Source organism: Aythya ferina, assembly GCF_964211825.1.
Source record: "Aythya ferina genome assembly, chromosome: 4".
Classification (NCBI taxonomy): Eukaryota; Metazoa; Chordata; class Aves; order Anseriformes; family Anatidae; genus Aythya; species Aythya ferina.
Window position 1 is genome coordinate 13,762,196 of NC_140300.1, and position 15,886 is coordinate 13,778,081.

The 15,886-nt window shown below is 35.8% G+C and overlaps 1 protein-coding gene across 5 annotated transcripts in view; it reads right to left on the reverse strand.

Moving 5' to 3' along the window:
* The window catches only part of SLC2A9 (solute carrier family 2 member 9), a 129,993-nt gene that overhangs the window by 53,065 nt on the left and 61,042 nt on the right, over positions 1-15,886 (reverse strand). For all 5 annotated transcript variants that reach the window (XM_084517632.1, XM_084517630.1, XM_084517629.1 and 2 more), the window contains 2 exons: positions 13,816-13,948; positions 5,404-5,591 (listed from right to left, as the gene is read on the reverse strand). In XM_084517632.1, the coding sequence (XP_084373758.1) occupies positions 5,404-5,591; positions 13,816-13,948 (321 nt within the window). The remainder of the gene's footprint in view (positions 1-5,403; positions 5,592-13,815; positions 13,949-15,886) is intronic.

The following is a 15,886-nucleotide window of genomic DNA, read 5'->3' on the forward strand; positions in this document are numbered from 1 at the left end:
CTCACTTTGAACAATAGGATACAAAAAGGTTTCATGTGGCTGAGCCACACCACCTAAAAAATAAATTTGGGTGGCATTACAGAACTCTTTATTGGCATGCAACAATGGAGGCCAGAACAGAAAACAAAACAAAACAAAAACAAAACAACAAAAAAAAAAAAGAGAGAGAGAGAGAGAGAGAGTGAGGGGCACCACATAAACCTGCTTTCTGGACAGAAGGTGTGAAATTTATCTTTAATTTCACTGCAACATGGACATCTGCAGTTAAGTAATCACCATAATCTTTCTTTATTATCAACAGAGAGGAAAGATACCTTTAGACTGAGAGTCATTTGGTGAACAGTAAACAACAGCTTTTAGGATGAAATGAACCACAGGCTAGAAGGACTCGTCATTAACAGACAGAAACACAAGCATGCCAACTTAAAGGAGGACTTTCATGTTTGGTCAATAAAACCATATCCAGTGACAATATCCAGAGAGAATATATATCTAGTGGTAATACTTCAAAATAAAAAGTCTGGTAAGTATCACAGACCCATTCACATCAAAAAATGTTCAAACCATATAATATTTATGCTGGGCTTGATGTTACAACAAAGAACTAGCCAAAAAATGTGGCTGCCAAATCCATGCAAGCAAGGAGAGACTGACTTGGAGAGAGAAAAGATAACAGATTCACTGGAGGGGATGAAGAACAATTGAAGCAATTGATTGTCAGGAAAAAAAAAAACCAAAACTGAAATTGTAACACATAGCTGATTATCTGTGATAACAAAATTGAAAGCCAGAGCTAATGTGTGGCAGATATAGTAATGACACTAAGCATAAAAACAGCAGTGATATTTTTTCCATATGCTGTCCACGTGACAAGACTTAACAGGGCAAGCACTGCTAAAGAAAAGGCTTTTCTGATGAATGAAAGTGTTTTTATCACAAGAGGAAAACCCTGCTGTCTGCCAGCATATTATGCACATGCTACATCTGTTCATCAAAGTGCGAACTTGGTAGCTTTGTTAAAAAATCAGTAATTCTAAATTCCCAACTAATCTTACAGCGAAGCTGTTTTTCCTGGGCCAAAGGAAAAAATCCATTTTATCTTACATTAAACAAAAGCAAAATAAAATACCAAGGACTGAAAACTCACTTATACCACCTTTCAGATAAAGGGAAGCTGACTTAAGAATGTTATGCCCACTGCTGCTACATCAGCTGGCACCAAAACAGATGCTTCACCAGTGATAGCAGCAAGTTTTGCTATATGAAGTAGTCTGCCTTCCATGTCACCTGTGCTGGTGTTAATTGCACATTTCTTTGGCTTGCTGAAACAGAGTGCAGACTGAAACAAAACAAAGTATCAGCTCCAATTCCCTCTGAAGTGTTTGTGACCTCTAACAAAAAATTTGGGACCCCTTACTCTGACATCCTTTTCACCTCTCCTCATCTGCCTATCCAGTGATTACAAGGAAAACAAGGTAGCACAAAAATGACATTTTTTCCACATACTACAAGAGTACAAGTTAGCAAGATTGTTAAATTAAAAATAAAAAAAAAAATAATAGAAATTATGTAAGACATTTGGTTCTCGTTATCAGTTTTGCATAGTAGGTAGAACTTCTAGAAAATGGCAATATTGCAGGTATACAGATCTTGAAAAAGAACAAGGAAAAAAAAAAGATGATAAAGAGTTACTTAATCACGCAACTACAGAATTAATTTGCCAAAAGATAACAACTAGAACTCAAAAAGTTTCACAAGTGGCTTTATAGAGGAAAATGACTGATTATTGATCTTAAGAGTAGTAGTAAAACAGGTAGATTAAAAAAACTGTCACAGTGAAGACAGGATGAGGTTCTGAGTTGCATTTATTAGCATCTGTAACAGCACAAAAACAAATCAGAGTAAAATTTAACAAGATGTATGTGTTTAAAAACAATAAAAGTGAATGTTTTTCAGCCTGTGTATCATTAAACAGGGAAATACATTGCTCTAGGACATTACTGAGACAAATTTACTAGACTAACGATGACTACTTTACTTTCACTTAGTTGTTTTTTAACATGGCTTTTGTTAATGAATTGTTTGGGCTAAATATTTTGGAATGAAAGAGCTGTTGAAAATGGGGCAGAAGGTACTAAACCCCAGAAACAACTGCTGTCTAGTCCAAATCAATACAGGAACATCTGACTTCTTATGATGGGTTTCTGTTGCTTCACAGGCTGAAGCAACACTTCACCATAGCAGACAGCTAAATGCCATGAGGAAACAGCTACATCTCTGCAGTCTGAATTCTATGAGTTTGGAGACATTTCAGCATTCCTGTAGCTGTATGAAAGTTGTCTTTGCTTACCATAAGCTTTTACTCCTATAACCTCTTAGCTTAAAGTGGCATGTGTTATACCACCATCAGTGGTGGTCCCAAACTTCTTCACACCAGAGACCTCTCTAGCACTCACTCCATTTTCCAGTCTTTATTTCTCATCCAGCTCCCTACATACATTCCTTCCTGAGGACTTCAACTCTTCCCTTCAAAAAGGGAAAAGAAAGCACTGAAAAAAAGATGGGCAACAAAACATGCATATGATGTTGCATGCTGTATGCATACTGCATACTGATCCCATTCTACAACTACTTGATGCCAGGTCTTCTCTAAAGCAAGCTTGAATAACACACTATGGTGTTTTTTTTTTTTTGCATACAAAAATACACATTTCTTAATGAACCCCCATCCCCAACATGATTTCTTGCCACTGGAAATACAGAACCTTGGCTAAAGAAGCTACGTACCACAAATAAACTTTATCAGATGAAAATAGACTGATACGGATTCATTTACTTTTTTCAATTTAGGTCAGACTGTCTGGTATTCCATTATAATTGAATAGATTAATATGATCAGGGCTTCACCTTTATTTCTGTTCCATGTAGAAACTGATGAATGTACTCTTTTTAAACAAAACAATTTTTTTCATTACAAACTAAAACCTTAAAATGAAAGCAAGTGTTCTCAGATATCAGCAGGATGATTACAGAAGTCTGCCATTTGGTAATTTCCCTTGAGAGTGACCTGAGACTCTCCCCTGAAAGAGGTCCAACTTTCCCATATGCCCTACCCAGATGGCAGTTGTTGAAAAGACCAGACTGACTAACCGGGCACTATAGACAAAGAGAAGGATGAGAGCTATGATTTAAGAGATGCTTCTACAGCCAGTTAAACCTTGCTGACAGTGACTCACACCCAGCAGGAGACTTAGACACAACCAGACAAACTGAGAACTGGGTTCAGCAGTTAACTGTCACATCTGTACCTGTCCTTTAATTTCTGAGCCTGAGGTGACTTATCAAGGTCAGCCTCAACAGCCAAGCAGAAGAGTCAAGGAACTGAAACCTGAACTTGAACTCTTAACTGAGTAGCACAACTACTTCTCTTTGATTGCATTCATTATTTGCCTTTTTTTTTTCCTCTGGATAAACAAGTTAAACAATCCATTTCAGAATGTGAATTTTGTGTGGATATATATATTTTTTAAGTTTAGTGGCATTATACAGTTGGACAAACAAAGTAAAAATAATAACAATAAAAAGATAAGGCTTGAAATAACCAACTTGACATCCAGGTTTCCTGACAGTTTTTCTGAGGGTTGATCTCAGAAAACAACCCCCTAATGATGCTTTAAAACAACTTCCGCATTCATTTCGGTCTGTACATGTCTTACCCCCTCACATACACACTCACTCAATCTATGAGAGTGTGGTGTGTGGTTCTGCTCTGCCAAAGAATACCAGACAATTTCTGTCATTTATTAAATATTATCAAAGCCACAAAACTCCTCTCTCCCCTTAAGATTTAGCTGTTGCCTTTTTTATTTTTTTTTTTCCTTTAGGAAATGTGCTTCATTGTTTGAACAGTTTGTTTCTTACTGTAAGTGTCATTTCATTTCACTTATACACTGATAAACCTTAGAAAGAGTAGATGACAGATAATTACAGTTCTCTTCTCCAAAAGTATCCACAATGAGCAATAAAATAGCTTGTCATTAGCACTGAAATTCATGGTTAAAAAAAATCTATATACATGTTTTTACAGTTCATCTCACAGAGTGGAAAATCTTCTTCCTCCTAGTACTTTTTAAAATATCTTTTTGATACTGGAGTTCTAATCATTCTAGTCCTTCTAATGGTCTTGAAGAAAATATTTTGTATTAAGAGTTTTAAAGCTATACAGACACCTGAGATAATTCTGAACTAGTTAGCTTAGAGATCAGAGGCATTTACACTTATTATCAATGATTATCCCTGTGGGGAAAAATATACATATATATATATATATATATATACAAATATGCTAGCTGAATATATGCTAGCTGAAGCATGCTGTAATGCACAAAACCACAGTGCGAAGTTACATTTACAGAGCTCCTTTCAGCAGTGATAATATTGCCTAATATTGCCCAATAAGCAATTAATACCCTTCAACTATGATGAAAAACCTTTTCACTTTGAGATGCTTCATGAGAACATTCACATCATAAAATGTAAAGCATTTAACTCTGATGTCACAAGCTGCAGCAAGGAAAATTCTGCCTCGATATAAAGAAAACACTTTTCACAATGGAAGTGGTGAAAACACCTAGAACAGGTTGTCCAGGGAGGTTGTACTCTCCATCTTTGGAGATCCATAAAACCTCAACTGTACAAAGCCCTCGGTAGCCCGAGCTACATCTGCAGTTAGTCCTGCTTTGGTTGGGGGGTTGGACCAGATGGGCACCAAAGGTCCCATCCAATCTAAACTAGCCCATGGCCCTGTCCTAGAGGATGCTATAGGCTCAAACATCTGAAAATAAGACATTGATATCCATTAGCCTCAGCCACATTAACAGTCAGTTGGATTTATCTCTATTGACTATTATATGTCTGTTCTCTTTTTTTCCTTTCTAAGAAAGGAGATTGTAATGCAGCTTATTCAACGACAAAATCAACCAGCCAGTGCAACTTCTTGAAACTGTTAACGGACATTTTTTCTGAGTTTGTAAGTTCAGAACTGAATTATTCCAAGTAGAAATATCTACCAAAAGGACAAACTTTCCCTACCATGAACAAAAAAATATCAGAAACAGAAGCTGCAGCTGCATACCTTTTTTTTTTTTTTTTCTAATCCACACTATCTTTTTCATCAACTTTGATCCAACGATGCCTTTTTTTTCTTAATTAAAGAAACAAACAAACTCGATACTTCATTCTGCAGGCCTTCCCACATGCTGCTGTAACAAAACCATACTAATAAGGAATGACCAAAAATGGAAAGATATAGAGGTTGCTTTATGGTATAGTATAATCATTGTATTAAAAAGAAAGAAAGAAACACCCCAGAAGATGCCATGTGGCCTGAAGAAGGACACTTACAGCATTTAGCCCACAGAGCTGGTAGCAGCCCATGGTGACAACCACAGTAATGACCTGCCATCGCACAGAACGGGTTTTCAGGAGCTGTAGTACCGACACCAATTTGGTGTTTCTTTGGACTCGACTCTCTGCCAAAACTTCTTCTACTTCATGAGACACGTCATCTTTCCCAAGAAAGGTCTGAAATGCTACAAACAGAGAATGTACTTTAGGCCAGACATTCAGTGCTTATAACAGAATAGTTTCAAAGAAACTGAAGTGCATGAGACAAACAGGAGACATACATGGGATCCAACTTAATTATTCTTCTGCCAAAAATATGACTCCATTTTGGGTATGATTTGGTTCATCTGAAGCTGCAAGAATATACATTTTTTGGCACCCTACTAGACCTCTCCTTATATTATTTTTTATATATATATATATACACACACATATATATATATTACAGTGTAAGGTCCAGCACAGAGTCAAAGCCTTGTGTAAACAGGAAAAAAAAAAAACATTTAATAGCAAAACAATTCTTAACATTATTTGACATGGCTACTTTTGCAAACCAAACTATAGAGCAGATTTTATTGCTGAAGATAGACTGGATAGAGTAGTAATAATATGTAAGAATCTGGCATGTCTGTTAAAACAAAAAATAACAAACAGAAAAAAAAAAAAAAAGTAGGCATTTGAAAAGAATAGCTACAAACCTTCATATTATCTCATTTTTAAAAGTACATAGACAAGAACTAACTTCTTCAATGTATTTAGTATTAGAAAGATTTATCCAAAGCAGCTCAAGACTTTCTATTTGACAACAATAGAGACATGGGAGTGAATTTACCTGGTAAACATAACCAAACAACCCTGTCTTTCCATCTCACACCTTCTCCAAAAGGTGCTGCAAGTGAATACCTCCTAATGGAGGTGGTGTTTCTCCATCAATCCTGTTTTACTGACAAAGTATAAATCAATGATATTTTCATCACAGTTTTATGAACGTACCTCAGGGGCTGGCTTTTTAAGTGATATTTAAAATGCTCATCATCTTAAACTGACTGCAGAGAAACAATTACATTAAATAAACACTTGCAACAAGCCTTTGTGACCCAGTAGGACGCTAAGTCAAAAAACAATCCTTTACACAGCAGGTCACTTAGAGATGTTTCTTCTAAAGGAAATAATGAGCTATTTTTATTAAGTGAATAAATTGACTTATTTATCATAACACCCAAATCCATTTCTGTCTTATCCACTGCTTTGCACATAAATAAATAATCTTCATATTTTTCATTAAGTTTCCGTTCTTTTGGATCACAAAAAGGATGTGGATAGTCAAGGAAGCCAAATACACTTACTAGTCAAGACTAAAACACCTGGATTCAGGCTTTGAAGGTTTTTTGGTTTTGTTTTTTTTTGCCCAGCATGGCAAAAGGCCAAGCAGTGTTGTTTTGATGTTGTGAAGTATAGGCCACATAACGAGCTGATGCTCAACCCAGAGCAGCTTGCTCCATCCCTTTGGTGAATGCACCATGCTGAACACTGCCTGGCTTCCACTTGGGCTGTAAGGGGAACTCAAACTCTGGGCCAAGACTTTCATATGTGGTTAACTTTTCTACTGCATTTTAATAGGCATTATGTGACTCTGGTTAACAAGAGGCATCGTTTTTTAAGGGACGAATATTCACCACCTCCAGGTGCTGAGTCATTTCATAACATTCATTTATTCTGATATTCGTTTCTCTCCTGGGAAAGTAGAGGTCAGAATTTTTAAAATCCCTGAGACAGCATGAGAGCCATCTTTTCACCTAGGCCTTATAATCAGAAATGAGATAACAAATTCAGGCCTCAAAACCAAGAATTTAAGCTGCTGAGTTTTGTACTTGTGTCACTGCCCACTTATTAAATGACATTTCAAAGCACTTGTTAAAATGAGTGTTATGTATTTAAAGGCTATGACAGGAAATGTAAAATTAGAACAATGTATGCCTCCAGTATGTTACAGTTAATGTTTTATGTTTAAATTACACATTTTTCAGTATTATTAGAGCACTAATAAATAAAAAAATAATCAGATAAAGATGAAAATAACAAGGCATATACCACAGTTATCTTCTTTGAAATTATTCTCATAGATTTGTAAGCATCTGTTTTATCGGTGTAAATTAGGTCAGTGCACAATTTTCTTTATTTTTCCTGTCCTTAGAATCCTCTGCATTCCTGTAGGGCACACAAGTCAAAAATGTAGGTGCAGTCAAGTAAAAAGGAAGCAATCTGTCTTTTCTGCACAAGGGAGCCTGCTGTATTTCTAGAGGGACCAGGAAGTTAAAAAACAAACAAACAAAAACAATTACGAAAAATTACCGAGTGAAAGGCAAGAAATATATAGACACCTGCTTTTTTTCCTCTCTTCCGGTGTTAAGACCTGCTTTCTTTTCCTACTTCATGGTGTTAGCACCAGAAATGTAAATGCCAACTGGAAACTTTGACAGATACTTAAAATTAACAAGTCAAGAAATGCTAAGAAAATGTTATGCTATTCATGCATAGTTTTCAGTAGACAACACTAAAACTTGGAAACCTGTTTTCCAGCTAAGCACTACATTCAAGTTTATTTCATTAATGCTTTTTCATTATAGTAAGAATCACACTTTTATACATAATTAATATGGAAATGAATTCTGCACTAGCAGGGAGATGGGAAAACTCAAAGGTCTTTTAATTTGTGAAGTTCAATTCTATTTATTTTACATTTTAAACCAATGCATTATTGGCACTGAGAATCACAGTTGCTGTTACTATCCCCACTGCAGTAACTCATTTCCCTCCATTATTGTCTGCTTCCTTCTTTAAGGATGTCTTGTTATCATGTCTGTATCCTCCTCATGCATACAACCATCTAAGGAGTTATAGTTCTAACAACTTTAACAAGTTTTCCAGATTTCTTTTTAATTCTCTCGGACCAGAAGGTCCTAGATACTCAGCTGTCAAAGGCTGGTACACTGTCTTTATAAATAGAAAAAGAAGTGGATGGTTCCAGTCAAGGGGAAAGGAGGTAGGAAAGCTTTCCATTTACATCCCTAGTTTTTATTCATCTCAGCTAAGATGAAACATTTGGAGGTGGTTCAAAAGTCTGGACAAAATAAATCTGTACCATCTTTAAAACCAACCAGGCCTTTAAATTAACTGAAGCTGGGTATTGAAGAACTCTGCCACACATGGAATTACTAATTTTTTTTTTTTTCCTACTGTAGTACTTCCATGAGTGTGCAAAGGAAGCAGTTGTTAGAATTAGTATGCAGACTTTAAGAAGACATTTAAAAGAATCAAAATTCTATTTTGTGGTTTACAGAATAGAGCCAACCTCATGTATAATAAAGCAGAAGCAAAGATAAGTGGTCACAGGTACTAGGTAGGGTAATAACTCATGCTGTTAAAAAAAAAGTTTTTTTTTAAAAAAAAAACAAAACATAAATATTGTATGAATATTATTGTCATCTGTTTCCCATGCATGTTCACTTCACTGACTATGAAGTACCTTAAAACCCAGTGTCTTTAAAATTCTTCTCTGAGTGGTGGAGGACATACAGGGAGTCTCACTGTCTGCCTCAGCATTCGCAGAAAGATAACTTCAGTACTTCTGAATCAGATAAGTAGCAATTTGCTGGTAGTAACTTTACATCATAAAAATATTTTGCAAAATGAAAAAGGACTGTTTTCACATACCACTGATTTTATTACAGTACTGTATAGCCAGAAGAATAATTTGGATGTACCTTGCTAGAAGAGATTTAAACAGCTATTTAAATGTAGCAAAATATTAACTAACTACTAACTAACTACTACTAACATGTAACATAGACAAGTTTAAGAATAAATCTCTATTTTGCTATTCCAATTAAGTAAATATAACTGTAAGCAAAAGGTTTTAGGCTTTTCCCATGTGCCACTTCATTCTTGTAAGTAAAAAAAGTCAGAGATCTGTATGTTAGCATCTTGTTTGGGATTACATCTTTATCTGTTCTTACACCTGGTTTCACAGACTATCATAGGCCTATTCAGGTCCACTTGAAACTAGCCAAGGTATACAGATAAAACCAAATAACAATATGCTACCCACAAATAACACAGGAACTGGTAAACTGGGTTGTACCATAGGTCCAGTAAACCAAGAAATGTTTATGAAAGACAGGAGATTTAGGAAAAGCTTACAAACAAGGCAGACACACTGTGATCACTCCAGCTTTTGGCAGTCACCAACCATCTGACATGGAGCCAGCAAGTTTAGAAGTCATGATTGTCTCTTTCTTTCCAATAAGCATAGCTTATAATGCTTAGAGTCATATAAAAAGCACACATAAACAGAAATGAATCATACATGAACTTTCTGTCAGTATTAACAACTTCACTTAAAGCACTGCATTTACAACAACATTTTCCTGTAGTAACTTTGGTTTCAGTATGGCTCCTATACATGTGGGCCCTGTGAAGGTCTTTGTAAAAAAATTAACTATTTTCTTTTATAAATCAGAAACAGCTTTGTTCTTCTGTTGCATCAAAAGATATCAACGCTAATACGTCTCTATGAATATTTAAATCACACTTTGTGTTATACCTGGTGCAATGTTTTTTTCATAACTATGGGAGTTTAAATGTATGGCTGAACATACCAAATGAACAGATTTTGTACGTCATCAACAGATGTTGCTGTGATAGTATATCCAAGTTATTTGACTGTTAAGATATAACATTGTTATGGTGCTCTGGCAAGCTAGGATGCCAACTGATTTCTGTTATTGGTTTACATGACACGTTACTCTAGCTGTATTGAAAATACAGATTTCCTCTTTGCAGTAGTAGTCTTCAAAGGAAATACATCAGGTGTCCAAATGAAGCTACCTATAAACAATGCTGTTAGTCAGAAAGCTGTTCCCTTTTATTGCAATACTACTAGTGGTTTTATTTGTATTGCATCTTACCTGGTAGCCACAGACACAGACCAGGTATCCATTTGGCGTGCAACAAATAATCAACTAATATCAAATTCCTGTCTCGCTCTCCTAGAGTTTGGATGGTAAACTGCCTGATGTAATCACAGCCACGGATTTCTTTTTCTTCCTGTTTCTGTCCTGTTGCCTTTTATTCCTACTGCTCCCTAGCAATCTAATAACAATTTCCTTCCAGATTCGTCTTCCTCATTTGAGTATCTGTTTCTCCTCCACTGCCTGGTGAGCATTATGAAGAAGGACCACACAAGTTAAACGTCAGGCATTTTTTTCTCCCTTCTTTTCTTCCCAAGAGAGGGGAGCTGGGAGGGTAGATGGAATGGCTCTTCCCTCTCTCCATTACCAGACTTATTGAACAAAGAAGGTGTATAAATTTTGCTGTGGGTCTATTCAGTCATTCTGTCTCACATAGATAAATCAGTTCTCCCACGTTCAGCAGTCAATCACAAACATGGGATATAGTTCAGTTCGTGTTGGTCTCAGGAAGCCATCATAGGATGGTGACTCCAGAAAGACAAGCAGTGCTTGGCTGTTAGCAGTGCTTTCAGCAGCAAACAACTGCAAGTCAGCCAGTGTCCATATGGCTAATCAGTCAGGCAAGACTTCAGTTCAGCTACCCACATAGTTTACATGGTTAGAAAGGAGAAAGTAGGGAACTGGGTACCCAGCTGGTATTGCTCAGGAGATATCACTCATCTGGAGACTCCTTACTCCTGAGCTTGTGGAATAGCTTGTCTCATGGTGGTGTGGTCTATGTTCACACACAGCACCAGCCTGTTCTAAACCCATCTCCTCTTTTTCATCACTTTGGTCCTTCTCCCTATTTCAGGCTCTTATTTGCCACTTAAAAGCACTGTGCTCTTTTACATTGCTGCCAAAAAGAGAATGAGGTCACTTGTGTTTTGGTAGCTATAGTCTGGTTATCTCCTGAGGGCAGAAAAAAAGGAAGGGACAAAAACAGGCGCAGAACTCAGTGGAAACTCAATGACCTATATTATCCCATTGGATTTTTATTACTCTAAAATAATTAGGAAGATTAATGTTGTCATCTCTATTTTAGAAGCATTTACTTTTTTTTTTTTTTTTTAACTTTTAATAGAGTATTTTATAAAAAGACTAATATAGTCATCTGCCTTAAATACGGTAGACCTTTTACAAATAATAGTTTTATATTTATCCAACAAGATATAATCCAGAGTGCAATGTATGATATTTGCATGAGTAGCCTTGATCCATTGTGGAAAATAAAAAGGATTTAGTCAGAAGAAAGACCTGCACATTTCTCATATTAATATGCAGATCTAACCTAAGAGGCAAATAATTCAAGAGCATTACTGTAGTCATCATTATAATGGACAATACTGCATGGTCATTAATGGTTTACAAGCAGTAGGTTTTTTAATAATCCACAAACTCCTCTGGTCTCCTTAATACTCAGGCTTTTCCTCCCCCATTTCCAGAGATAATGCTAACATGCAGATGATTTTTCTTGACTGTCTATTCACAGTTATTCATCACAAAGTCCCCCCGTCCTGCCCCCCCCCCCTTGCTTTCATTATTCTACTGCATTACTCCAGATACTCAGCTCAGGCTCAGCTTATGCCTAATCTGAAGTTCTCTGCATGTACTGGGGTGGGAAAACGATTTCATTTCAACAACCAATCACTGGCAATAAGGTATGGGTAACAGCTGTCCTGATGTTTTCTACTCCAAGAATCTACTTCCATTGCTTCTAGAGTAGTTTTTAAATCATTCTCAGAATGTGTATGCTGAAAACATAGCAGACTGTAGTTGGCCCATTACAAGTGACAGTAAGTGGTGTGAATTTCCAAGCAGGTGGAGTTATTTTCATGACATTTTTTTACACTTTTTAATCTCTACCTACAAGAGGCCCAGATTCACCTTCAGTGGTGAGGTTTCCAAGCACTGCGACAGTACTCTGAATAGATCCCTAAAGCAAGTCTGACATTATGCAATATCTTCACATATGCAGGCTTATTGCCAGACATAGCTTAAGAAATACATCTACAGTTTTATCAGGTAGAACTGAGCCAGTTTAAATCTGGCACCCAAAGGCATTTCTTCTAAGCCCAGACGAAGCTACTCAACAGTCTGCCCCAAGCTCTCTGCCATGGTTTCCCTGCAGGATGGTCTGCCATGGCTGGCAAGCAAACCCTTTCCTTCATGGCCCCTGGAAAACTTCTTTTCTGCCTCATCAAAACTCTGTTGTCCCTGCAAATCCTTGTTGTTTTTGCTTTTTTTTTTTTTTTTTGCTTTTTTTTTTTAAACAAAACAAACAAACAAAATAAAACATGGAGTGATATCTTTAAATGTCTGAGGCTCTATTACAAAATTCTTCAACACCAAACTGAGACAACATGGGAGACTTTCATTAGTGTGTCATTTTCATTTCAGAGTGCTGATCAAAACAAAATGGTCGTTTTTTCATTTTACAGTAGAAGAAAGAGGACAGAGTGAGTTACATAAATGTAATAATCTTGTAGCATGAAATTAAAGTTTCAGAGGCTAATTCACACTTTGCAAGTAATTTCCTAAACAGATAGTTAGGGAATGAAAATGCTAAAGGTTATATTTAAGTTTTCAGGAATAATTTTTAATACACAGTAATGTTCCACAAATATTTTGGTATTACAAACAGCTTCCCTTCTTCTTTGTTTACTCCTCTTTTAAAAGTATTGCTATAAAAAGTAAAAACAGACTTACAACATTCTCTCAACAATAGCATCATGATACATTGGAAGCTATAACTGACCATAGTAATTTTACTGGGGCAGAGTATACAACAGCTGTGATCACAAAAGTAATTTTTTATTTTGTTTTATGCATTGATAAGTAAGAGCAAAATATTCTGGTCTGTGTCTGTGAAAATGAAGTAAGAAATATAGGAGTACTGCATATTTTCAGTTAAATAGGTGTATGAGGTCTTTATTAGATCTACAACGGTTATGGAGTTGCAGAACACATGGTTAACACAGTGACTATGGAACAAAACCCAGAAAGAGAATCAGTGTTTTTGTTAGCCAAACAGCAAAGACTCTATATAAATAGACACTCATGAAGACCAGAATCACCTCTACACTCCCTAGTGAACACTGCATGTAGTGGCTGATACACAGCAGCAGGATGAGTTGGGTAAGTTTGTATCATCATGCATAATACTACAGTCAGGTTGCCGGAGAAATTCGTTAAAAAAAAAAAAAAAAAAAAAAAAAAAAGCAAACAGTTATTTTTACAGACATATAAAGACAAATAGAGAAAGCAAGGGAAAAATAATTGTCAAGAGAATATTTGTTGTTAAAATATTCTGCTTACACTGTGATATTGAAATTTCTTTCCAGCCTGCATCCCTACAATAAAAGTGCTTTCTTACAAGAAACCAAGTATTAATTCATACCTTTTTCTGCCTTGCTGGTATTATGTTTTTCAAGTAGGAGGTAACGAGGACTTTCAGGAAGAAAAGGCAGAATCACAACTTGTACCAATGAAGGAACAATGATCACTCCAAATAAGTAAGGCCACCGAGATTCCTGTAAACAGGAACAAAGATGGTAGTCATTAATATTCTCCTGTATTGACACTAGGAACACAAATAGCTACAATGGAAATGCCGTAACTTTTCATCATTTGACATAGCGTGCCAATGAGCAGAGTAATGTCTTCTTCCTGAGATCAGTAAGCAGTCTGAACACTTTTCCCTCAGATCCCCTTACTCAAGGGCCGAGGAAGTCAGAATTTAATTCCTCAACTTATAGAAACAGAAAAAGAGAAAGGGGACCTGGAAAACATACTTTTCCTTTCCTTCAGCATCAAAAACCATACACACAAAAATCTTGATATATACTCAAATATATATTCTACAAGTCATCCTCATTCACAATAATATCCCGAATTTTCTTAAATGAATGGTACAGAAATATCTTCATATAGTTACAAATAGCTGTCTCTTACTCTAATCTGTTTGTTAAAAAAAATAAAAAGGAAAAAAATTAAAAAGAAAAAAAAGGGGCATTATTCTATTTGAAATCAAATGAAATAAAGTTGTTAGCAACCTCAAATGTACTAATTATTTAAAACTAGCTTTAGAGGGCCATCTGTGGAAAACCATTTCAGTAAAAGGCTGGGAAATGCTTTAAAGAGAGCATATCTAGCTCTCTGGGTTTACTCCAAAAAGAAAATACTAACAAGTAGCTGGAGAAGAAAGGTGCCTGTAGTATTATTTTCTCAACAATATGGTCCTTTATCTGTCCATGTTCTTAAGATACCTTCTGTTTCAATTGTCTAATGCCAAGACTCATTTTCTATAGTAGTTTTCTCATTAAAGGTCATCATTCATTTATTTAATTCAATTTTTTTCTAATTTGAGACTTGGTTTTTAATTGAAAAGCCTGGTGAGACTTCAGTGGACCCACTGCTCAGCCATAATGTCTAGCACATTTTCAAAAACTTGGCTAGATCAAAAGCAGCTTGCAGTGCATCCTGTCTGATTGAACTTTGAAAGGCACTAGAGCTTTGGATCCAGTTTCTCCCTCAGAATGAATCTATCCATCCAGAGCCCACATTCCCCTATAGAGAACTCAATAAATTTTATTTCAACATAATTTTCCACAGTCATATCAAAGTTCAAAAGGCCCCTAAACTGTTGACAGCTTTTATTTTATGTTCTCTCACTTCAGTGATCCAACTGCACTGCATGCTAGAGGATGTAAACTGTGCTCAGATTCTGAACTGGGACATGAGCTCATTTAATAACTCCCAGGCAGAGTAAGAGGGGAGTTTTTTGTGTTTTTGTTGTTGTTGTTGTTGTTGTTTTTAAGAAAAACAAAACAAAACAAAACAAAATCCAGAGATAGCAAAACAGTTTGAGAATGGGATTTTTCAAAAAATTCAAATCTCAATGTTATCAGTCTTCCTCAGAGCCTTTGTTACCATGAGGACTTCAAGAACCTCTTCCTTAACTTCCTTCATTTTTTTTTATTTTTTTTTAATTCAGGTAATTGAAGAAATTTACCTAGTATAGGAGCATTAAGACTGGTTAATAGTCTGTTTATGAATGAACAATCACCAGTCTTATTTTAAAAAATTGAAATATAAACTTAGGTTAAGACTTTAAGAATAACTAATAAATTGCATATACAAAACAGGAACCTGATTGTAAAGAAACTTAAGAAAACAGGCAGTCTGATCAGTTGTATTCTGTATCTGCCTGGAAGCATTTATTTTATACAAAACAATGGATTTTCTTTTATAACTTTATGTAATCTCTCATGATTACTTCCTATAATAGAAATACTCTTTCTATATATCATACAAAAAGTTTACAAGGCGTAATAAAGTTTAGAAGGCTTTTACAGTACTTCTAGAAAAAAAAAAATACGGGAAATATGATGTGCTGATTGAGTAGTTTTTGTCCACAATGCCAAGGATTCTTTAAGTTAAAACAAACAAACAAACAAACAAACCCTCTA